The sequence below is a fragment of the Gossypium arboreum genome, chromosome 1 (genome assembly GCF_025698485.1).
Source record: "Gossypium arboreum isolate Shixiya-1 chromosome 1, ASM2569848v2, whole genome shotgun sequence".
NCBI classification, from domain to species: domain Eukaryota; kingdom Viridiplantae; phylum Streptophyta; class Magnoliopsida; order Malvales; family Malvaceae; genus Gossypium; species Gossypium arboreum.
Window position 1 is genome coordinate 118,012,906 of NC_069070.1, and position 25,475 is coordinate 118,038,380.

General features: G+C 33.1%; 1 protein-coding gene and 1 long non-coding RNA gene across 3 annotated transcripts; one reads left to right on the forward strand and one right to left on the reverse strand.

The window, feature by feature from the left end:
* Positions 1-3,295: 3,295 nt before the first annotated feature.
* On the forward strand, positions 3,296-22,311 carry LOC128295483 (probable LRR receptor-like serine/threonine-protein kinase At1g53420). Of its 2 annotated transcripts, none has more exons than XM_053031096.1 (12): positions 3,296-3,456; positions 3,523-3,694; positions 19,416-19,487; positions 19,732-19,803; positions 19,933-20,026; positions 20,316-20,387; positions 20,547-20,618; positions 20,737-20,811; positions 20,897-20,965; positions 21,230-21,301; positions 21,424-21,486; positions 21,612-22,311. In XM_053031096.1, exons 5-12 carry the CDS (start codon positions 20,007-20,009, stop codon positions 21,679-21,681), a joined length of 513 nt encoding a protein of 170 aa, XP_052887056.1. In that variant the 5' UTR covers positions 3,296-3,456; positions 3,523-3,694; positions 19,416-19,487; positions 19,732-19,803; positions 19,933-20,006; the 3' UTR covers positions 21,682-22,311. The 2 variants fall into 2 exon arrangements, with proteins under 2 accessions (XP_052887056.1, XP_052887058.1); XM_053031098.1 differs by having other exon boundaries at positions 3,523-3,630.
* On the reverse strand, positions 5,465-6,110 carry LOC128295485 (uncharacterized). Its single transcript, XR_008285922.1, has 2 exons — positions 5,959-6,110; positions 5,465-5,609 (listed from the first exon to the last, which is right to left on the reverse strand). It is a non-coding gene; the product is annotated as an uncharacterized LOC128295485 (long non-coding RNA).
* Positions 22,312-25,475: the final 3,164 nt, after the last annotated feature.

Genomic DNA, 25,475 nt, shown 5'->3' on the forward strand with positions numbered 1-25,475 from the left:
TCAATATATCCGTTCTTTTGGGTAATTTTCATGCCACAACAAGACGACTTTTGTTTTCTCCTTTTTATTTCCTTACATATGCTTTCTTAAACTGTCAAAAACTTAAAAATCAAAGTTATATGCCCTGACTATACGCCTGTATAGTCTGACCGCGTGAAAATCTATTACCCATGTGTAGCCTCAACTGCTCCAATATATTAATTTTCACTTCTATTGCTCCTAAATACTCCATTAAATTCCAATATATAAATGTAAAATATTAACAATATATAATTCACAATCAACACTACTTAAAAATGCAATAAAAATAAACTCTTATCAACTTTCAATAATCATTGTCTGTAGCCTTACAATACTACAAATTCGAAATGATGAAGTTGATTTGGCTTTTAATAACTTAAGCTTTTAATATTTTAGTGTACACTGTAGATGGAAACCAGACACTGTTTTTCCTTTTTTTCTTTTCCTTTCAATAACTTTATCAACATCCAATCATATAGGGACAACTATTATTTATTTAGATAATTATATTCTTTTAGTAGTAAACTTTATTATTAAAATATCTATCTATTTAACTATTCACAACTCTTTAATAATGCAATTTTCCATTTCTATATATAACTTTGAATCACTTTTATTAATTGTTAGAAATTTTATAAATATTTTAAGGTTAAAATATGTTTCAAGTCTTTGTACTTTTTGCATATATAAAATTTAATTTTCTTAAATTTAATTTTCTTACTTTTATTTCAAGAAATTTAATTTTTTATTTTTATTTAAAATGCAAATTAAATTGTTAATATAATGAAAATTGTTCTATTGGATTTGGGTCCATTACAACACAAATTTTTTATTATATAGTTATCAAGTGAGTAAATTTTTTATTTCAAAATTATCGGACTAGCAAATTTAAGAGAATAAATTTAATGGTGCTAATAATTAGATTTGAATTTTAAAATTTGAAAAATAAAAAATTAAAATGTGAAAATAAAAAAATTCCAAATATACAAATAGTACAAAATCTCTAATTAAATTTAACCTATTTTTAAAATTGTCCCAAAAATTTGCGGTCTTGATTTAGCCCATGTACATAGATCAAGTATTGTCTATACTAGATTGATGGATATTTTAAATATTTTTCATATATATTTTAAAATATATTTTTATGTAGTTATAAAATAAATAAAAATGGTTAAATTAAATAAAATTTAAAATTGACTTATAAGATTAAAATTTATATAAAATAGCACGTATTGATATATAATTCTACATGTAGATATTGATTAAATTAAATTAAATCATATTGAAATTTTGATTAAAACCAAACTTAAACTACAGTTACCTTTATTTACAAGAGCTTTTTTTTTTTTTCAATTCAGAGAACATTATCGTACAAATCATTGAATGGAGTTGGGTTTCTGTTTACATCACCAAACAAAGTGGACCATGTTTCATAAATTCCACACGGCTTTCTATAGTGTTCCAAGTGAAAGAAACTTCCCAACTTACAAGCATTGACTTCTCTTGACTTTAAAACTATTGACCCCGTCATATTTGCATAACGTGTGATCGGATTACAAAAATATTGATATGACAGTGTTTTGCGTCCACTAATAACCATATATGAGTTGTCACTATAAATTTTTTCGAGAAATTGAATTGAATTTGGATTAAATTTGTATGATATTAATACGATATTTGCTTGCTGAAATCCCAATATGATCTAATGATTTAAGTATTAAAAATTTGTATTGGTTTTAGGAGTGTTCAAACGGTTAACTAAAATCGGATTAATATTAATTGAATTAATTAATTTTTTAATCTTTTAATCGTTAATTAAATTGATTTTTTCAAAAAACCTAATTAAACCAAAATATTTCGGTTAATTCAGTCGGTTAACCGAAATTTATATATTTTTATTTTTTTGTTAAAATAAGCATAAAACATATCAATAAATAAATTGATTGATCATGTTCATTTGATCGAATTAAAACTAAATATAATATGTATTATTAATTTTAAGTTCAATTAATTCGTTAATTATCCGATTTCGAATCGAATTAACTAATAACCCAACTTTCAAAAATTCATTAATTGATTTCTGACCGAATTAGATCAGCAAATAAACTAATTAACCAAATTAAATCGATCCAATCAATTAATTCGATTTCAATTGAAATTTCAACATATCCACTGGTTCGATAATATTTATAAACGAGTATAGCATGATGAATAAAAGTCTCGCCTTTTCTTTCTAAATAATGTTATATTTATTTAGTTTTAATAATTTAATTTTATTCAATTTTAAAATATAAAACTTATTTATCTTTCTAAAATATTCACTATTATATTACATATTATATAATACAAAAATCATTTGGCAAAATTTTATTTTTAAGATAAATATTTTTAGGCATAATCTCTTGTTTCGACTTGCAATTTTATCAAAAACAAAATCACATATTAACCATTCATTTAAAAAGTTTTAGTCTTTAAACTTGTGTTGTTTATCAAATCACCCCAAAATAGATGAAAAAATTAACGTTTGTTAACTTTGATTACATGACGTATACATGAGTTGCCATGTGGGTGTCATGTCAGTAATTAATTAATTTTTAAAATTTAAAAGATTCAAATTTTAAAAAATATAAGAATTATAAAAAATAATTTTTAATATTTTTAGTTTTTAAAAAATTTAATTAATTGCCAAGTTAAGAAAGATAATAAATGTTTATTTTTCATCAATTTTGGAATGGTTTGAAAAATAATATAAGTTTAAGGATTAAAAACTAAAAATTTAAAAATACTTTTAAAATAATATTTATTACTTTATAAAAATAATGGATATAACTAAATTGAGATCCAATTGATGTTTGACACCAACTCCATCAAAATCTTAATAATAGTATAGAGATGAACTTCTATTATTTACACTATATATTAAGCTTTCAATTGAATTGAATTCTCAAATCAATCAACTACCAATTTAATTTGAAAATTATTAAAATACATTTTTGGGTACAAAGTAATTACATTGAGAATATTTTTATCTTTCTAAATGCTTTTTTTAATTTACAAATAATCAAAATTGAATCCACTACATTTTAAACATTTAATTTTATCATTACAATCAAAATATAATTTAATTTATATATATATATATATTAATAAATATGTACATAAAACTTTTAATAAAATAAACTTTTAATTTAGCATACACTGTGCATGGGACCCGATAACTTTTTTTTGCCGGGTTTTCATTGCAGGGAAACTCCCCACTTTCATATTTAAATATCTTCATTAACATCTAACCTTTGTGCCCATTCTCTTTTTTTAAATTAAAATCTCTTCAACAACACAATATGTTGTTTCCTCCCCTACTTGTTTTTGCTTCCATATTCAGTGCTTGCTGTCTTGCAACTTCAACTTTAGGAGCTACACTTGCAAAAGATGAAGGTATTCAATTATAATCCGACCCTTTTCCCATTTGTAAATGCCTAATACTTTATATAATGTGTACAGTGGAAGCTTTGAAAAGCATAGGTAAAACATTGGGGAAGACAAACTGGAACTTTAATATCGATCCATGCAGTAGCAGAGATGAGAGTTGGGCAAAATTTGCAAAAAAAGGTGCTTATTATGTTAATAATGTCACCTGTAATTGCAGTTCCTCCCCCTGCCATATCGTTCGCATGTAAGGATCTCTCAAAATTTTTAAATATATATTTAGATAAAATAAATTAAGTTTTAAAAGTTGTACATAAATAATAAAAATATAGTAGAAGTATCATAGAGTCTCTTATACTAAAAGTCAGATTACATTTTATCTTTTTTATTAAAAAAAGAGAGTAAATTAGTAAAAGCAAACTAGTCATTTTATTAAAAAGTTCATCATTTTTGCTATTAAAAACTGGTCTCTGTACATCAGTAAGAAGTACACGTGGCATGTCACGTGTTATTGTCTAATTATTCTGTCAGTTATACTAGTTTTTAATAATACAAATGGATGAAATTTTAAAGAAAAAAGACCAATTTACTATTTAATCTAACAGATAAGTTTTATTTTGCCATTCTTTTAGTAGAGTGAAAAAAATGTAATTTAACTCCTAATATAATGACTTTCATGATACTTTTACCACTAAAGACTAAATAAGAAAAGTTACTACTCTATACACCACCAAACTCTACAGGTTTAGGATGATGACATTTATTTATATAGTGTAATAAAGGAATAATAAAATAATTAGGGTAAACTACCTAATTGGTCATTCAAGTTTAATGCTTAATTTGTCCCCTAAACTATGTTTGTTTTTTCACTTTAGTACTTAAAATTTTTTGTCTCAGATTGGGACTTATACTATCATTCCATTGCCCGGTTCAACCCTTTTTTGCAACAGTGCTCAAAAAATTGGTTACAATGTGACACCAATCAAAATGTGCCACATGACACCTTTCAACCAACTAAAATGTGCCACATGGCATTTAGGATTATTCAAAATAAAAACATTGACTCACTATTGATCGAACATTGAATGGCATTGACCGAAGTTGACCATCCACATCGATCTATTAAAACGCGTCACGTCACCTTCCTTTTTGTTTTTAATATTATACGTAACATATTTATTAAAATGTAAAAAATAATATATAATATTAATAATACAAAGAAATTTAAAAGTTTTGAAAATTGATAAATTATATAATATAAATTAAAAATTCAAAATATTATATAAAAATTGAAAAAATTATAAGAATTAAAAAGTATATAACTTTTGAAAAATTGGAAAAATGAATTTTTTAAATATATATTCTAGAAAATTTGTCAAAATTTCAAAACTCTAAATTCTAAAAATTCAAAACAATATATCTAAATTTCCAAAATAGATACAGTTGATAAAAAATATGTAATAAAGTTTTAAATTTTAGAAATTTAGATTTTCTTATTTGAATTTTTAGAATTTAGAATTTTTGGAAGAAATAAATTTATGAAAAAATTTCAATTTTTATATGATATTTTGATTTTTAAATTTATATTTATAATTTAATATTTTTTGAAAATTTTCAAATTTTATGTAATATTATCATTTCTTTAATTTATATTTATATGTTTTAGAATTTTTTAAATTATTTATAAAATGATTTTTTTTACATTTTAAACAATATATTATATATAATATTAAAAAAGAAGAAGAGTGACATGGCACATTCTAATAGTGTAATGTGAAAAGTCAACTTTAGTCAACACCAATCAATGGTGAGTCAATATTTTTAATTTAAATAACCCTAGTTGCCAGTGAGGCATTTTGATTGACACTGTGTAGCAATTAGTTTTTTTTATCACTGTTACAAACAAAAAGGTTAAATTGAGTAATAGAATGATAGCTTAAGTATCTGTACAACCCAATTTTGGCCCAGGCCTAATAATCCTTAAAATCTAACCCAAACCCAAGGCCCAAATTTTACAGGCTCGAAACTAAAACCCTAGCTCATAATATTTTCGGAAAAACAACAAACCCTAGCCCCCTAATCCAAGTGGCTGCCGCCCCTAGTGCTACCGCCTCTGACCACACTTCAACCACCCTCTAGCCTTGTCCCATCGCCTGCAAAGCCTGCAAAAAGAAAAAAGAAACAGAGCACAGCAGCAAGGCAAAGAAATAGTAGCAGAGATAAATGCAAACAATAAAAAAAAATCGGCTATAAAGGCCATTGTTTATCAATGTAAAAGTGGACATGAAATAGAACAAAAAAAAAAGATTCAGATTCAAACACCAATAGAAGTGTTCGATCATAGCAAGAAATACTTAAAACAAAGGAATGGATTCGACAAAAGGTTTATTATCTATTTTCCTTTCTATTTATTTGCTTTTTTTTTCGAATCTATCTATACACTTAGATTTATTTTCCTTTACTGTTTTTTACACACATATTTTAAAAATATAAAAAAATAAAAAAATATACCTTTTTTGGAGGCCGGGGACGGTCGCTGGTGGTGATCGGTGACGGGGACTGGCCGGGGCCCTCGCCGGAGCAGGCACTTCCAGAGAGAAACAAAAGAAGAGAGGGAGTTTTTTTAAAAAACAAAATGAAAAGTGAAAATTTTTTAAAAAAATTTGGCCTTATATAGCCTTCCAAAACGACGTCGTTTTGGGGGCTGCCTTTTAAACCCAAAACGACGTCGTTTTGGCCTATACCCATGGTCGACCCGCAACCCGACCCGCTCCAACTTCAGGATCTGCGTGTTTTCATTGGAGGGGCTATTTTCGTATTTAACCCCTCCGCTTTTTTATTACTTTGCAATTAAATCATTTTTTATTTTTAATTTGGCCCCAAAATTTGTCGCGATTTTCAATTTAGTCCCCGTTGATGTGCTGCATTTTGATGGGAAGGAATAATTTCTGTTTCGGTCCCCCTATGTTTTGCGCGCGTTCAAATAAGTCCCTTTCTTTTGTTCTATTTCGAAATTCGCCCCAAAACTTCATTTTTAATTCAATTTTGTCCTTTTTTTCACTTTTTCTCATTATTGTATTTTAATTTTAATATTATATATATACTATTATATTTTATTACTATTATTATTATATTTATTATTTATTAGCATTAGTATTATTTTCACTTAATACTTATATGTATATATATTATATAGTATTATTAATAGTTTTTTTGTTATTATTATTTTTCTTAACTTTATATTATGTATATATTCTTTTAATATATTAGGTATATTTTAAATTCTATATTACGTATATATATATTTTTATACTATATTATGTATACATTCTTAAATATTATTAGTTATATATTTTATGTTATCATATATATATATGTGTCTAATGTTATAATACAAATATACTTTAAAAGCTATATCAAGTACGTATATATTATGTACAGTTTTTCTTAAATATTATATTATATATATTTAAATACTAATACTATGTATGTATGTTTTCAATATATATATGTTTACGTATATATAACGTTACTAATTTTCTTTTATTATTTTTATTTTCTCCAATGCACATTGTCGTTTATATATTCTTATTATTACTATATCTATTATTTATTAGTATATTTTACTATTACTATTATTAGTATTATTTTTAATCAATACTTATATGTATATATTATGTAAATATTTTAACACTATATTATGTGTATATATGTATATATATATATTTTATATGTTATGTACATACTTTTAATATTATCATGTATTCATTTATAATATATATGTATATATTTATGTAATATCATTAATAGTTGTTTTTAACATTATTATCATTTCTAATATATATGTGTATCGTATATATATCTTTTTAATATTGTATTTTTCATATATGTTATGTATATATTTTTAATAACTATATTATGTATATACTATTACTATATATTTATTTATGTAGCATTAGAGCTGATTATGGGCCGGGCGGCCCGACCCAGCCCGAAGGCCCTCCCGAAAAATGGGAGGGTTTGGGTAAAAATATAGGCCCGAAAAATGGGCTCCTCGGGTAAGAGTTTTTGTCCCGGGCCGCCCGGCCCGACCAATTATATATTAATATATATATTTTTATTTTTTAAATTATTTTAAATTTTAATATAACTATTTTTTATTATATTGTTAATTTGTGTATTGTTTTAAGAATTGTTTTAGTATTATTTTATTTGTTTTAATATTTATTTTTATGTTTTTAAATATATTTGATTTATTATATTTTAAATTTTTTATTTAATAAAATAAGAAAAAAAAATTAATATGGGTAAAATGGGTAGGCCTGAGCTTGGGCTTAGTAATTTTATTTCGGCCAGGCTTGGACAAAATTTTAGGCCCATATTTGGGCGGGCGGGCCCGGCCTAGTAGACGGCCTAAAATTTTATTTTAGCCTGCCCAAACCCGGCCGCCCGCCCATGATCACCTCTATGTAGCATTATTCATGGTTGTTTTACTATTGTTATTATTCCTAGTATATATACTATGTATACATTTTTAATACTATATTATATTTTTAATATACTATATTATATTTTTAATATCGTATTATGCACATGTTATTATTATGTCTATTTTTACCCCTATTATATTATTAGCATATTATTTATATTATTATTATTATCCTTATTAACACATTTTTACCTATTGGCAACATTATTATTATTTTCTTTCTTTTACTATTTTATATATTACTTATTTATTTATCGGTTTACTATTACGTTTCCTTTTTACTTATTCTTATTATTCTTATTTATCTTTATTTTCATCGTTTTTTTATTTTTTTACCTATTATTCTCTTCTTAAGTTACATAGCTTGTTTACTCCTTTCATTTTTGTCATTTATACTACTCATTTATTATTATGCTTGTTAACATCATGATTTATTTCTTTTCATTTTTACAAATTTGCGTTATATCATCCTTTACCCAAAATAATTCTTTCATAAAAGTAAATATTCTGTATTTGATAATTCGAGACAATCGTGCCCTAACTTACCGGGTTTCGACTTTTCTCATTTAACCTAAATAACGGAATACTCTTTTAAATCGCGATACGAGTTTTGAAATGTTCTCGGAGATACGAGGTGTTATGCCCTAACTTACCAGGTATGACATTTTGTTATCTCGGGATAAGATTTTTGTTAACAAAGGCAATATTCGGCATTTGGAAATTCGAGATATGGTGCCCTAACTTACTGGGTTTCGATTTTTCTCGTTTACACTAAATAATCGAATACCCTTTTAAAAAAGTTTAAAATACATGAATTTCAAATAAAGGCATGCTCATTCGCAAAGTTTGAAATGTCGTGTCCTAACTTACTGGGCGTGACGTTTTATTACTTCGAGATGAGGGAGCCCTTAACATCCGTTTTAACTTATTCGGTCATTTTTTAGCATTAATTCAAAGAGGGATTGTATTTCAAAGTCTTTCAAGTTTTCAATCTTCGACACTAAGACACTAATTAATCAACTAGGTACCAATTTTTGGGCGTATCGAGGGTGCTAATCCTTCCTCATGCGTAACCGACTCCTGAACTCATTTTTTGATTTTTGATGCAGTCGTTGAGAGCACCAAAAATATCCTATTCCCTGTAAAATAATAAAGAAGAAATAGTAAAGGGGAAGTAGGGTCGAATCCTCAGGGACCGGATTATACGAATGCTTGTCTCTCAAATCTCAAGCGAGAATCGTGCCCAAGAAAACTGCGTTCTGGAAAAAAATAAAAAGCAAATTTAAGAATTGATTTTGGAAGCAAAATAAAATAAAACAGAATTTAAAGTTTATGAAATTATGATTACGAAAATAATAAAAATAATAAAGAGAGTTTTAAGAGAAAAGAAATTCTTATGGGAAAGTTCCACCTTGATTGTCTCATTCCGCCTTGGGCTCAATCCTTGGCTTTTGGATGATCCTTCTCGACTCAAGTAAGCCAGTTATAGTGGAAGAGGACGCCTCGACCACCAACTCCAAAGATTAGATTTACGATTTTTAGGAACTGACTCTAGCCAGTAATCTGTGCTAGATCAACGCTTCTCAATGGCGAATCCCACGCCATTTTGTCTCTTTGGCTCGCCAACCTCTGACGCAGTAAGTTAACGAACCGACTATGCAGTCCTTCCAAAACATATAAAGCGACCGCCTTTGCATATGATGAAAAGCTTACTTCTTAAGGGCCATGGACGGAAGCGTCAGCCCGTAGTGCGGAGAAACGATGAATACTTGGCGAGAAGGCTAAGTCTGGATTCTAGGCCTCAAGAACCCTTTTGGGGAAATATTGACAACTTTTGCTAGAAGGGTTTTTAGTGGCTCATGATAATGGAGGAAAGCAAATAAATAAAAATATGGAAAAAGAAATTTTATTGAAAAGAAATATGAAAGAACAAAAGACTTTTGGAGGAGAGTGTTTATAGAAAAAGATGCCCCCAAATAGAGTCACTTCACCCCCTATTTATAGTGCTAGGGAGATAGTCTAATTGAACTTAAATTCTAAAAAATAAATACATTTAATTAAAGATAAACAAAGATAATTAAAATAAAATCCTAAATTTGAATAATCCTAATAATTATCTTAATATTAATTATCCTAATAGAATAAAATAAAATAGAGTCTTCCAAAATAAAATCTCTTCTATTTGCTTTTAAGTCCTTGTGCCTTCCATGTTCGCACTTTTGGCACCATATTTGTCCCACGTTGCATATTGGCCCATTTAATCTCCAAATTGACGTTTTTTCCCTTGAATTTACTTTTTGCCTCCAATTTAGTCCCTAAAAGATAAAAAGACATAAATAGCTCAAATTAGTAGGCTCAAGCTCAAAATAAACACATGATTAATATATAAAAACACGTCATTTTAGAGTATTATCAAATTCCCCCTACTTAGCCCATGCTTGCCCTCAAGTATGGTTCCTATCGACTGTGAAAGCTAGATTCTGCCATAAAAGAAATACCATTCCAAAGTTTCATAAAAATTAGTTAAAAACGCATATGAAAAATAAAGAGACCTCTAAGCTTGCTTTAAGTAAAACAGAAAAAGTATTCTAATTATTTCACACAAAAATTAAGATCGACTTGAGTTATGCCATTCAGGTAAATTACCAAACCTACTAAGACACCTTAATTATTTCCTCCTTTAGTCCCCGAAATGCAACTTTATTAGTACTTATTTTTCTTCTCTTTTTTTTTCCTTTTTGATTTTTTATTTTTTAAATTTTTTATTATTTATTTACTTAGGAATATATTAAACCTTTTGACGCTAAGAGAGATGACAACCTAAGCACCCCACCCCTTACTCATTAACATACTCCTAAAATTATTTATTTCCAGTTAGCGGAGTTTTACCCAACACGTCACACAACCTTTTGACGCCAAGTAGAATGACAACCCAAGCACCCTACCCTTACTCGATCGATCACGATTTGAGCCATACTCATAACCTCGGCTAGCGGAGTTTTACTTGTCACGTCACACAACCTTTTGACGCAAGTAGAATGACAACGCAAGCACCCTACCCGGTTACTCGATCGATCCACGATCTAAGTCAGTACTCATAACCATGGAAAACATTTATTAAAAATTAAACGATATTTAAAATTCTTGAGAACTCGGGAAAGAAAAAAATTTAAGTGTCAAAATAAGTTTCAATAATCACCTAATAGCCATGAACATTAATTAAGCATGCAATCATTTTAAGTGTTCACTTTATATTAAACTTGATCAATTTTACGAAAAGCAAGATAGAATTAACCTATTAATCACAATTATTTTTAGCCTAATAAAAATAAAACAAAGGAGATGGAATCAATTATGGGAAAAATCATAACTTCCTTAGAAGGTAAGAATCATGCATGAAAGTCAAACAGTAAGCAATTCCTGGTAAAATCTTGGGCATGAAAAGCAGCAGGATATTCTTAAAATAAATAGGCAGAAACGAGCACAAAACAATAGCAACAACAATATGACAGCAAAAATAGCAGATAATAACAGTAACAACGAAGAATGCCTCCCCCCACTTAAAACACATAGTCCTCGATGTGAAAGTAAAAGGAAAACAAATAGGTGGAGAAAAAAAAAGTTTAGAAAAACTCCCCATGTAGTTACTGGCTCGGTTGGCGCTACAGTGGAGAAGAAGATGGCGAAGCGGCAAGAGGTGGAGACGGGGTGGGTGACGTGTGCAATGTTGGTTCGGCTTCGGGTTCTCACCATGGTGGCTAAGAAATCGGCGGTGGGTGGTGGAGGAGAAAGGAGTCGGCGGTTATGGAGAAATTTGGGGGAAAAAATGTAAGGTTTGGGGGTTTTATTTGCTGAAAGGGGTGTTTGGCTGCAGGTTTTGGGGATTCTAAGGCTGGAATAGGACAGTTTGGCTGCAGAGATATGGCATTCTGGGCTGGAATAGAACTGTTTGGCAACATGGATAGGGTTGTTTTGGTGCACACTTTCTGTCTTTTTTTTTCTTCGTATTTTCGCTTCATTTCACCTAGATGGAAGAAGAAAAATTTATTAATATTTAACTAAAATGAAATAAAAATAAAAGAAAATAATAAATAATAAAAGAAAAAAATAAATAAAAATAAAAATAAAAATAAAGATTGGGTTGCCTCCCAACAAGCGCTTATTTAACGTCGTTAGCTTGACGCCTTGAACCGTTTTATGGTGGTTCTAATTGAATTTTCTCGACCGTGTGGGCCTGGAAATTCTCGTAAAATGGCTTCAGCCATTGACCATTGACTGTGAACCGCTTTCCTGATTCTTCACTCTCTATTTCAACTGCGCCATTTGTAAATACTTCAGTCACAATAAAAGGTCCTTGCCACCGAGATCAAAGCTTACCTGGGTATAGCTTTAATACGGAGTTATAAAGCAAAACTCTTTGTCCTACTGAGAAATGCTTCTGAACTATATTTTTGTCATGAAACATCTTTGTTTTGTCCTTATAAATTCGAGCATTCTCGTAGGCATCATTGCGAATTTCCTCCAATTCTTGAATGTCCAATTTCCTTGCCTTCCTCATGGCTCTAACTCCATGTTACATTGTCGAATAGCCCAATAAGCTTTATGCTCCAACTCTCTTGGTAGATGACATGCTTTGCCGAAACAAGTCGACTGAGGTCATGCCAATTGGTCCCTTATATCGTCCGATAGGCCCAAAGCGTCATTGAGTAGAAGACTCAATCCTTACGGTTGGGTCGAACTATTTTTCCAAAATTGACTTGATCTCCCTGTTTGAAACCTCTGCTAGGCCGTTCGTTTGGGGATGGTAGGCTGTTGCTACACAATGATAACCCCATATTTTGATAATAGTGCCTTCATGACCTTGTTGCAAAAGTGGGTACCACGATCACTGATCAAAGCTCGAGGTGTTCCAAACCTAGAAAAAATAGTTCGTTTTAGAAACTCCATAACAGTATTAGCATTATCATTGCGAGTAGGCTTTGCTTCTATCCACTTAGAAACATAGTCTACTGCAAGAAGTATATATACGTTTCCAAACGAAGAAATAAAGGGGCCCATGAAATCAATGCCCCATACATAAAAAATCTCACATACATGAATCGGGGATAGGGGCATTTGATTTCGTCTAGTGATATTACCTGTATGCTGACATTTATCGCAAGACTTACAGAAGTTAAACACGTCACAAAAGATTGTAGGCCAATATAGCCCACACTCTAATACCTTGTGAGCTGTCCGCTTAGGGCCAAAGTGACCTCCACAAGCTTCTGTGTGACAAAAAGTAAGGATAGAGGTTACCTCGGTTTCTAGAACACATCGTCGTATTATCTAATCTGAGCAATGTTTCCACAAGTATGGATCGTCCCATATGTAATTCTGAGCTTCGCGTCTAAGCTTGTTTTTTACGGATTGAGCTAACTCAGTGGGCAGCGATCCCGTGGTTAAGAGATTAACTATGTCTGCATACCACGGATAGTAAGCCTCGGTTGAGAATAAGCTTTCATCAGGGAACTCATCCTTTATGGGATCATCATCAAATGGAGTTTTTATCCTACTCAAGTGGTCGGCCACTAGGTTTTCACACCCCTTTTTGTCATGAATCTCGATGTCAAATTCTTGGAGCAGTAAAATCCACCTAATGAGCTTTGGCTTTGCTTTCTTCTTTGCGATTAAGTACCTAACAGCTGCATGGTCAGAAAAAATAATCACCTTAGATCCTAGTAAATATGATCGAAATTTATCTAAAGCAAACACAATAGCTAAAAGTTCTTTTTTCTGTGGTTGTGTAGTTGTTTTGTGCAGTATCTAGGGTCTTTGAGGCGTAACAGATGACATGAGGCTCTTTCGCTATCTTTTGTCCCAATCGACTCCCACGCTACGCTTAAACTACATCGCATATAATTTCAAAGGATAGTTCCATCGGTGCTTGTACTATAGGGCGGTTACCAACTTTTGCTTAAGTGTATCAAAAGCCTCCTTGCATTTTGAGTCAAACTCAAATTTTTGTCTTTTCTGCAATGCTCGCACAATGGTTCAGCTATTTTTGAGAAGTTTTTTATAAAACGCCTGTAAAATCCTGCATGGCCAAGAAAAGAACGTATCTCTCTAACAGTAGAGGGATATGGCAAAGAATTTATAATGTCAATTTTGGCCTTATCAACCTCAATTCCCTTAGATGAGACTATATGACCTAGAATCAAACCTTTGTCTATCATAAAATGACACTTTTCATAGTTTAAGACAAGATTAAATTCTATGCACCTGTTCAAAATTATCGTAAGGTTTTCAAGGCATTTAGTAAAACAGTTTCCATACACGGTAAAATCATCTACAAAAACTTCAATAATTTTTTCTACATATTCAGAAAATATACTCATCATGCATCTCTAGAAGGTAGCTGGTGCGTTGCAAAGTCCAAATGGCATCCTCCTACATGCAAATGTGCCGAACGGGCATGTTAAAGTGGTCTTTTCCTGGTCTTCTGGCGCAACAGGGATCTGGAAGAAACCTGAATATCCATCAAGACAACAAAAGTGAGTTTTACCAGCTAAACGTTCAAGCATTTGATCTATAAAAGGAAGAGGGAAATGATCTTTTCTAGTATAAGCGTTCAACTTCACATGAATCGATGCGAACCGCCACCGATTCGCATTCGGACCGGTACTAAGTCGCCCTCAGCATTTTTCTTTACTTTCACGCCCGTTTTTTTGGGCACGACTTGTACCGGACTTACCCATCTACTGTCAGAAATGAGGAAAATGATGTCAGCATCCAGCAGCTTAATTATTTCTTTTTTCACCACCTCCATCATATTCGGGTTTAAGCGTCTTTGTGCCTCTCTCCTTGGTTTCGTGTTCTCCTCCAAGTAAATCTTGTGGGTGCATGTCAAGGGGCTTATCCCCTTCAAGTCAGCAATGGTCCAGCCAATCGCCTCCTTATGACTCTTTAGTACCTAGATCAAACTTTCCTCCTCGGGTTTAGAGAGTTTATTTGAAATTATAATGGGTAAGGTATTACCTTTTCCTAAAAATGCATACTTGAGATGCGCGAAGTGGTTTCAATTCCAAATCTGGAGCCCGCACAATAGAAGGTAGAAGTTTAGTTTCTGATGGTGATAATAATGTCTTAACAAATTCATAATCATCATATCTATATTCAGATTCGTCTTCATAAGTTGACTCAAAAGTCTCGTCCATTAATGAGTCAATCAGGTCGACGCGGTTTACGCTCAAGATTTCACTTAGATGGCTAATGGCATCGTAAACATTGAATTTCACGATCTCCCCATCAAATTCCATCGTAAGAATGTCGCTTCGGACATCGATCTTGGTGCTAGCAGTACTAAGGAAGGGTCGGCCCAACAGAAGGTCTGAAGATCCAGTAGTGTTGTCCTCCTCCATCTTAATTACGTAGAAATCTACAGGGAAAATAAGTTTATTAACTTTTACCAAGACGTCCTCGAGGACTCCTTCGGGATGCACAATAGACCTGTCTGCCAATTGAATAATAACACCTGTCTTTGTCAAAAAACCCGCGTTAAGTGATTCATAAATAGAATAAGGCATTACATTTATTGAGGCCCATAGATCACACATAGCCTTCTTAATTCCCAAATGGCCAATTTTGCATGGAATAGCGAACATACCCCTATCTTTACATTTAACCGGTATTTTTCGCTGTAGAACTGCGGAAACATTCTCACCAACACTTACCTTTTCATTACCTGTTAGTTTTCGTTTGTTGGTGCAAAGTTCTTTGAGGAACTTGGCATACCGCGAATCTGTCTAATGGCATCTAACGTTGGTAAGTTGATCTCAACATTCTGAATGTTTCGAGGATCTCATTGTCTTCCTTACTTTTTCGACAATCGATTTAATCGTCCGGGAATGGAGGTTGGATTTTCGGCGGGGGGTTTCGCTTCGGATCGTTAAATGCGTTTCTGGAGTTTTCGGCGATTTCTTGACCAAGATTCTTGCCGAGAACCGGTTCCGTGATCTTCTCGCTTCAGAACGCTATCGCATTCGCATTCTGCTTGGGTTTGGTTCATTTGTGATGGCGCTTTCCTTGAGAGTTTAATTTCTCAATTGATGTGGTCAACTCCTTATGGATGCTTCGGTTTCTTTGAAAACCCTTCATTTCTCTTTGGAAATTGAGAGTTTGTTGTTGAAAATCAAGGACATTAGTTGCTAATTTATTGACCAAAGTTTCTAAAGAATTACCTGAATCTTGCGACTGTTGTGGGGCTCGATTTTGGTATGGCTGGTTATATCGTGGATTAGCCCTATAACTAAAATTAGGGTGGTCCCTCCATCTTGGGTTGTAGGTATTGGCGTAAGGGTCGTATCGTCTTTGTGGTGGCCCAGGAGAATTTCCCACAGCATCTAAATAGGCCATAAAATCGTCACACGACTAGAAGACGCGTCGATCGTATGTTCAGTGTAGCACATATTCCACATACTCGGCTGGTTTCGATTTTTTACGTAACAAGGAATTCACTATATTAGTAAGTCTATCAAGTCTATATTCAATGGTAGAATTACTTAGCTGGTGAACCCTTTTAGGGGGTTCAGGATTGGCTCGAAATTGCTGGGAATTCGCAGCCATTGTGGAGATTAAGTCTCTTGCTTGTTGTGGAGTCATGTTAACTAACGCTCCTCCACTCGCGGCATCTACCATATTCATCTCCATGGGTTTCAAGCCTTCATAAAAGTCTTTGGAGCAAAGACTGTTCAGTTATACCGTGTTGTGGGCAACTTGCACACAACTTCTTAAATCGCTCCCAATAGTCGTATAGAGTCTCTGCGTCTTTTTGCCTTATGCCCACGATTTCTCCTCTTAACTCAGCCGCTCGTGATGTAGGGAAAAACCTGTTAAGGAATAAACGAGATAGATCAGCCCAAGTTGTAATGGATCCAGGAGGTAAATAAAATAACCATTCCCTGGCTGAATCTGCTAGGGAAAAAGAGAAAGCGTGCAATTTAATTTGATCCTCAGTTACCCCTTGAGGTTTCATACTCAAACAAACCATATGGAATTCTTTTAAATGCTTGTGGGGGTTTTCATTTTGTAACCCACGGAAAGTTGGCAGTAGCTGAATCAAGCCTGACTTTAATTCAAAATCAGTATCCATAGTAGGATACGTGATGCATAGTGGCGGTTGTTCTGTAGGCGCTTCGGCCAGTTGCCGAATTGTCTGAGCCATAAGTTGAGGTGTTAAATTAGGGTTTTCATCAACCCTAGTGTTCAGCACTTCTTCAGGGGAATCGACTGCTTCTTCTTTACTTTCTAACGTTTGAGTAGGGTTTTCGTTAACCCTAGACTCTACTTCATCGTCGATTCTAATTTCTGGCGGTGGATTACTTTGAGTTCCAACCACCACTGACTGCTTTTGCCTTAGTTTTGTTTCCTTTCGATTAGCTTTCGCAGTCTTTTCGATTTCTGAGTCGAGCGCAAGAGTACTTGGAGCAGATCTGGTCATAGAAAACAAAGAAAAACAAGATTAGTATGTTGTCGATCCCCGGCAACGGCGCCAAAATTTGATGCGGTCGTTGAGAGCACCAAAAATATCCTATTCCCTGTAAAATAATGAAAAAGAAATAGTAAAGGGGAAGTAGGGTCGAATCCTCAAGGACCGGATTATACGAATGCTTGTCTCTCGAAATCTTGGGCAGAATCGTGCCCAAGAAAACCTGCGTTCCTGGAAAAAAAATAAAAAACAGAATTTAAGAATTAATTTTGGAAGCGAAAATAAAATAAAAAAAGAATTTAAAGTTTACTGAAATTATGATTACGAAAATAATAAAAATAATAAAGAGAGTTTTAAGAGAAAAGAAATTCTTATGGGAAAGTTCCACCTCGGTTGTCTCATTCCGCCTTGGGCTCAATCCTTGGCTTTTGGATGATCCTTCTCGACTCAAGTAAGCCGATTATAGTGGAAGAGGACGCCTCGACCACCAGCTCCAAAGATTAGATTTACGATTTTAGGGAATCGACTCTAGCCAAGAATCTATGCTAGATCAACGCTTCTCAATGGCGAATCCCACGCCATTTTGTCTCTTTGGCTCGCCAACCTCGACGATGAAGTTAACGAACCGACTATGCAGTCCTTCCAAAACATACAAAGCGGCCGCCTTTGCATATCTTTGAAAAGCTTACTTCTTAAGGGCCATGGACTAAGCGTCAAGACGTAGTGTGGAGAAACGATGAATACTTGGCGAGAAGGCTAAGTACAATTCTAGGCCTCAAGAACCCTTTTTGGGGAAATATTGACAACTTTTGGCTAGAAGGGTTTTTTAGTGGCTCATGATAATGGAGGGAAAGCAAATAAATAAAAATATGGAAAAAGAAATTTTATTGAAAAGAAATATGAAAGAACAAAAGACTTTTGGGGGAGAGTGTTTACAGAAAAAGATGCCCCCAAATAGAGTCACTTCACCCCCTATTTATAGTGCTAGGGAGATAGTCTAATTGAACTTAAATTCTAAAAAGATAAATACATTTAATTAAAGATAAACAAAGATAATTAAAATAAAATCCTAAATTTGAATAATCTTAATAATTATCTTAATATTAATTATCCTAATAGAATAAAATAAAATAGAGTCTTCCAAAATAAAATCTCTTCTATTTGCTTTTAAGTCCTTGTGCCTTCCATGTTCGCACTTTTGGCACCATATTTGTCCCACGTTGCATATTGGCCCATTTAACGCTTTTTCCCTTGAATTTACTTTTCGCCTCCAATTTAGTCCCTAAAAGATAAAAAGACATAAATAGCTCAAATTAGTAGGCTCGAGCTCAAAATAAACACATGATTAATATATAAAAACACGTCATTTTAGAGTATTATCAATTTTCGTAGACCAAAAATTATCGTTTTAGTAAATCTTAACTTTTATTAAAATGATTAATTTAAGGTGCCCCGATCACATCTCATCAAAAAAGGATTGGTGGTCTTCTATTCGTTTTCATTTTTCGAAATCTAAGTCGGTTCCTGTTTTTCAAAAAAAATAGTTTCGATAGTATCAATATGAGAAAAAGAATTTAAATATCAAAATAGGAAAATAAAATAATTCAAGGTCAAATTGAGCATTAAACCTTATTCTTATATAGTTTAGTAAAGTAATAATAAAATAATTAAACTACCCAATTTCTCATCTGACTTTTAAGATTTTTCATTTTAGTAAAAAAATCCAAACAATTTTATCATCGTGGTTAAAGAATTTTATTATTTTAATCACTCAATTAGGTAGTTTACCCAAACAATTAAATACGACACTTGAGTTAATCCAAACCTACTCGCTATAATAATAATTGTTGAATAACCTAATATTGAGACATGAAAACAGTTGAGGGCTAAACTTCATACAAGAAAAAATTGTATGAAATTATGATTTCACTACATCTTTTATCCTTTACCAAGAGGAGAAACAAATCTTACTCCAAAACATAAAATACCTTTCTAAACTGTTGAAATAATCAGAGCGCTGAAGGGACAAAATCTATCGGGCACTCTCCCACCACAGTTGACCAGACTCGCTTACCTCCAAGACATGTAAGTACCTTCCTTAATTTCTATTTTCATATAATTTATATTTCTTATTATACCATCATTTTTATCTCAAATTAATTATGGTTAGTCCATAAGGTGGGTATGTTATATGTGAGTTTTGTTTGATTTTTTTGGATTGATTTGATTTTGTATAATTCTTTATTTGTTGTGCTTTATACCAATTGATTCTGTAATGTAATTGATGAGTCATATATTTGTATTTCTAACGTTTTAACTTTTTTTACAGTGATCTCTCTCGCAATTATCTTAGTGGCCACATTCCTCCTCAATGGGGTTCTATGCAGCAACTTTTTAAAATGTATGATTTTTTTTTTCCTTTCATATAATTTATATGGTTAAAATGATAAAATAATCTTTGCATTTATCTTTTAAATATTCGTTGTTCAATTTACAGAATTTTGGATTAATTCCTTCCCTGTTTTATCAGACAAATAAACACAATATTGCAGTTGCCTTCTTGGAAATCGTTTAACAGGTTTAATCCCAGAGGAGCTGGCAAACATGAGCAGTCTCACCAGCTTGTGAGTTGCTTTCTATATCACAATTTTTAGCCTAATATTCTTAATTTCATTATATAAGATAAAATTTTCACTAGACTATTTTTGGATGCCCCTAATGCATTCTCGACATTTTACCCCAGCTCTATGCATTCATATATGAGTTGGAACCACCCTAGATCCTCCTCTAGGCAGCGAGTGAGACAAAATATTTAGCGGCATCTAAAGAGCACATTACTTTGCTTTATCAATATAATGCTCTAACAAGTGTCTAATGGATTAATCTCATTAATTGTTTTGAAAAATTGTGTAGAGTCCTTGAGCACAATAACTTCTCAGGAAATTTGCCTGTTGCACTGGGGAATCTACCAAAACTTGAGAGCCTGTGAGAGGCTCATCCTTTCTAAATTTGCTATATAAAGTGATAGAATTTTTTATTAAATCTTTCATTTATTTCCATCTTTTCATACTCGGCTTTTTTTCTTAGGTTTGTTTAATATCTGTTCCCTCTTGGTATTGCGAATTGTTATTGCTTAATTTGCAGGCTTCTTAATTCCAACAATTTTACTGGTGAATTGCCTGAAACATTTGCTAGGCTGACTACATTGAAGATTTTGTAAGCTTCATATTCATCTATTCTATATATGTCATCCAGAATTGATTCATGGTCTTAATGTCATGCTCATCCCTAAATTGTTTACATTCTAATTATGATTATTATGTTTACTTAACAGCCGGATCGGTGATAACAACTTCACAGAAAAGATTCCCGGTTTTATTTTCCAGAATTGGACAAACCTTAAGGATATGTGAGAACTTTAATTAATTTTTTTTTCGTTAGAAATATTGTGCTTTTATAAATGATTTAAATGAATCCAACTCTGATAATGGCAGACGTATTGTCGCAAGTGGTTTGAGTGGACCAGTTCCAGACATTGGTCCTTCGGGAAACTTAGAATCTATGTAAGCAATGCATCTTAAAATTCAAACACTTCTATATATATATATGTATATATATATAACACTTTGGATATTATTTATTGAATATTTTGTTTACAAAATGATTACGGACTTGATTGGAGTTGAATCAACTTTTCCACGACTTAGTAATTTGTCTAAAATGAAAAATCTGTAAGTAAAACTCTGCTACAAGGATGAGATTGATTAAATTTTAGAGCAAATATTTACTGACTTATATAATGGAGTGTTGTTGTGATTCTATTATAGGACATTGAGTAGCTGCAATATCATTGGAAAGCTACCTACTTCTCTTGAAAATATGTCAGAGTTGGATATCTTGTGAGTAATAGTCCAATAGGCCACTAGATGCTTTATCATGCATGGATGTTGGTGCATTGAAATGACTATCCAAATATTGTTGTTGTTCTAATTTCCAATTGTACCTAAATATTTTCTTGCAGAGATCTCAGCTTCAACAAACTCAGTGGAGAAATTGAAATTTCTCTTCCAGAAGTGAGACAATTGTGAGATATATATATATTTTTACAGATATAATTATCTGAGTTTGCAAAAAGGGTTTCATTTTAACTGATAACTCTTCCTATAGAACATCATCTCATTATAGAAACTTCATGACGATCTTTTTCAGGTTTTTAACTGGAAACATGTTTACTGGAGCAATCCCTCAATGGATTCTTAGTACAAATAAAAAAATGTGAAATTTGTTGGGTATGGGTCCCACTATATGGGAAACTCATATTTTCTGCCACAATGTTTTGTCTTTCTCTGATTTTGTCAAAAGCCAATTTTTTTTGGCTTTTTATGTGTGGGATGTGGGCAGCCTTTCTATTATTATTGAGTGTCAAATTCTCAATTTAAAAGAAGAGAAAAATAGAGAGTGAGATTGAAGCTCGTTGGAGAAAAAGAGAGAATAGAAAAATCAGTTTTTCAAGCTTGGTGCAGCAGTGATCAACTCTTCGATCGAAAGTCCATCCGTGGTTCGATTGAGCTAATTTTTGGACAGCAGCTAGGCGATAAGGTTTTCTTGACTTTGTACGGTCGGATTTTTCATCTGAGTCTTGTAGCCTCGGAAATACCCGTTTTTCAGCAGCTACGTTTTTGGTGATGTTCTCTCAATTTTCTCTCTTTTGCTAAAGATTACATATTGTTAGCCTTGTCGGAGTTGAATGCTTGTTGTAGGCTTGATATTGTGATCTTGTAGTCGAACATTTGATGATAGTGGAGCTCTTTATCGGACTCTAAAGTCCCGTGGTTTTTACCCTTGATTTAGAGGGGTTTTCCATGTAAAAATATCGGTGTTTCTATTTATTTTTGTTGTGGTTGCATTAGTTGATTTGTGGTTGATTAAGGTTCCTAGAGAACATATTTTGTGCTACTGTGCTTGCCATAATTTTTGACAGGAGTTATAGGGAGAGAAAGAACACCGGTTGTGCTTTCGCTTTGTTTCGGTTGTTCATTTTCTTCCCAACAAACTGGTATCAGAGCTTGGTTATTGTGTCAGATAATTATGGAAATTAATACGAGCAAGATGATTATGTTGAATGGCACAAATTATCAACTTTGGCGGAATAAAATGAAGGATCTGTTGTTTGTGAAGGCTTTGCATTTTCTAGTCTTTACTACTCAAAAACCTGATTCGAAAAGTGATGAAGAATGGGAATTTGAGCATCAACAAGTGTGTGGCTTTATTCAGCAATTTGTTGAAGAAAATATTTACAACCACATTGATCAGGAGACACATGTTCGAACATTGTGGGAGAAGCTTGAAAGCTTGTATGCTTCGAGGTCGGGCAATAACAAGTTGTTTTTGTGAAGAAAATGATGGTATGAAATATAAAGAAGGAATGTCTATAGTGACCATGTTAGTGAATTTCAGAGTGTGATGAATCAGTTGCTTGGTATGGGTGTCAAATTTGATGATGAGATTTTAGGACTTTGGTTGCTTGCTACTCTACCAGACTCTTGGGAGACCCTTCGGGTTTCGCTCATTAATTCTGCCTCATAGGGTATTATTACTTTGGATTTGGCTAAGAGTGATGTGTTGAATGAAGAGGTTAGAAGAAGATCTCAGGGTTCTACATTACAGTCCGAGGTGTTGGTTGTCGAGAACAGGGGGAGAAACAGAGACAAAGATGGAAAGGGTAGATATAAAAGCCGAAGCAAGTCAAGATCGAGATACAAGAATCTTGAGTGTCATCATTGTGGTAAGAAAGGTCATATCAAGAAATATTGCTTCAAGTGGAAGAAAGAGAACAAAGGTGGTTGTGATAAACACGATCGGAATGACGATGAAAAATCCGAGCGTGTTGCTACTGTTGCTCGTGAAGATCTGTTAGTTATTTGTGATGAGAATTTGGTCAACCTAGCATGCGACGAGACTAGTTGGGTAATTGATACTGGTGCATCACTTCATGTCACGTCGAGGAAAGAATTCTTCACATCTTATACTCCTGGTGATTGTGGGGTATTGAAGATGGGTAATGACGGTTTGGTTTCGGCTATTGGTATGGGAGATGTTAGCTTGGTGAGTAACAATGGAACAAAGTTAACTCTCAAGGATGTCAGACATGCACCGGATATCCGTTTGAATTTGATTTCTGCAGGAAAGCTTGATGATGAGGGATTCTGTAACACCTTCAGTGAGGGGCAGTGGAAGCTGACTAAAGGCTCCTTGGTTGTGGGTCGAGGAAAGAAAAGCTCAAATTTGTACTTGATGCAAGCTTTGACTTCTCGAGAAATGGTGAATGTGACAGTGAATGACAGCTCAACTGAGTTGTGGCATAAACGACTCAGTCACATGAGTGAGAAGGGGCTTAACTGTTTAGCGAAGAAGAATCAACTTTCGGGTTTGAAGAATGCTATACTGAAGAATTGTGCTCATTGTCTAGCAGGAAAACAGAGAAGAGTTTCATTTAGAAGTCATCCTCCTCATAGAAAATCAGAATTGCTAGAGTTGGTCCATTCAGATATTTGTGGTCCGATAAAAGTAAGATCACATGGTGGTGCAGTTTATTTTGTAACTTTCATTGATGATTGTTCAAGAAAGCTATGGGTTTACACTTTGAAGTCCAAAAATCAAGTCTTTGAGGTGTTTAAACAGTTTCAAGCATCAGTTGAAAGGGAAACTGAGAAGAAGTTGAAGTGCATTCGTACTGATAATGGTGGCGAGTACACAGGGTCATTTCATGAGTATTGTCTGTGACAGAGAATCAGACATCAGAGAACACCACCAAAGACTCCACAGTTAAATGGGTTAGCTAAAAGAATGAACCGAACATTGATTAAGAGAGTTAGATGTTTGTTGTCAGATGCAAAGTTACCAAGATCGTTTTGGGCTGAAGCTTTGAATACAGTGACACATGTAATAAATCTGTCTCCTAGTGTTCCTTTGAAAGGTGATGTGCCAGATAGAGTTTGGGTTGGTAAAGACATGTCATATGATCACCTACGTGTGTTCGGTTGTAAAGCATTTGTTCATGTTTCAAAGGATGAAAGATCCAAGTTGGATGTCAAGGCTCGACAATGTATTTATATTGGTTATGGTCTAGATGGTGAGTTTGGTTATAGACTCTATGATCCAGTTCAGAAGAAACTCGTGAGAATCAGAGATGTTGTCTTCATTGAGGATCAGACCATTGATGACATTGATAAGACGGAGAAAGTGGATTCACAAGGTAGTGGTGACTTGATCGATGTGAATCCGGTTCCCCTAGACTCTTCACCAGATCCTATCTAGGATGATGTGCATGGTGATGTTAGATGTGACCATCAGACTATAGGTGACTTTGATACTCCTATGGATGATGTTGTGAATAATCAACAACAAGCACCTATAGCTCCACCAGCAGTTCCACTTCGAAGGTCTTCTAGAGATCGACGATCTTCTGTCAGGTATTCTCCTGATGAATATGTTCTTTTGACTGACGGGGGAGAACTTGAATGTTATGAAGAGGCTATGGAGAGTGAATGCAAAGATCAGTGGGTTGAAGCGATGAAAGACGAACTTCAATCCTTGCATGAGAACCATAATTTTGAATTGGTGAAACTGCCTAAGGGCAAAAGAGCTTTGAAGAATCGATGGGTTTACAGGTTAAAGCAAGAAGAGAAGTCTTCATCTCCACGATACAAAGCTAGATTGGTCGTCAAGGGTTATACTCAGAAAAAGGGGTTGATTTTGAAGAAATATTTTCTCCGGTTGTGAAGATGTCCTCTATAAGAACTATACTGAGTTTGGCAGCTTGTTATGACTTAGAGGTTGAACAAATGGATGTGAAAATCGCTTTTCTTCATGGTGACTTGGAAGAAGGGCTTTACATGGAGCAGCCAGAGGGTTTTGTTACACAAGGGAAAGAGGACTATTTGTGCAGATTGAAGAAGAGCTTGTATGGTTTGAAGCAAGCTCCAAGGCAATGGTACAAGAAGTTTGAGTCTGTTATGGGGGAGCAAGGCTACAAGAAGACTACTTCTGATCATTGTGTATTTGTTAAGAGAT

What these genes read in the sequence shown, in the direction of transcription:
- LOC128295483 (XM_053031096.1), top strand. Translation starts at nt 20,007, where the DNA reads ATGAGCAGTCTCACCAGCTT. An exon ending in ATGAGCAGTCTCACCAGCTT is followed by an intron (nt 20,027 to 20,315) that starts GTGAGTTGCTTT and finishes AAAATTGTGTAG; the next exon opens with AGTCCTTGAGCACAATAACT. An exon ending in ATGTCAGAGTTGGATATCTT is followed by an intron (nt 21,302 to 21,423) that starts GTGAGTAATAGT and finishes ATTTTCTTGCAG; the next exon opens with AGATCTCAGCTTCAACAAAC.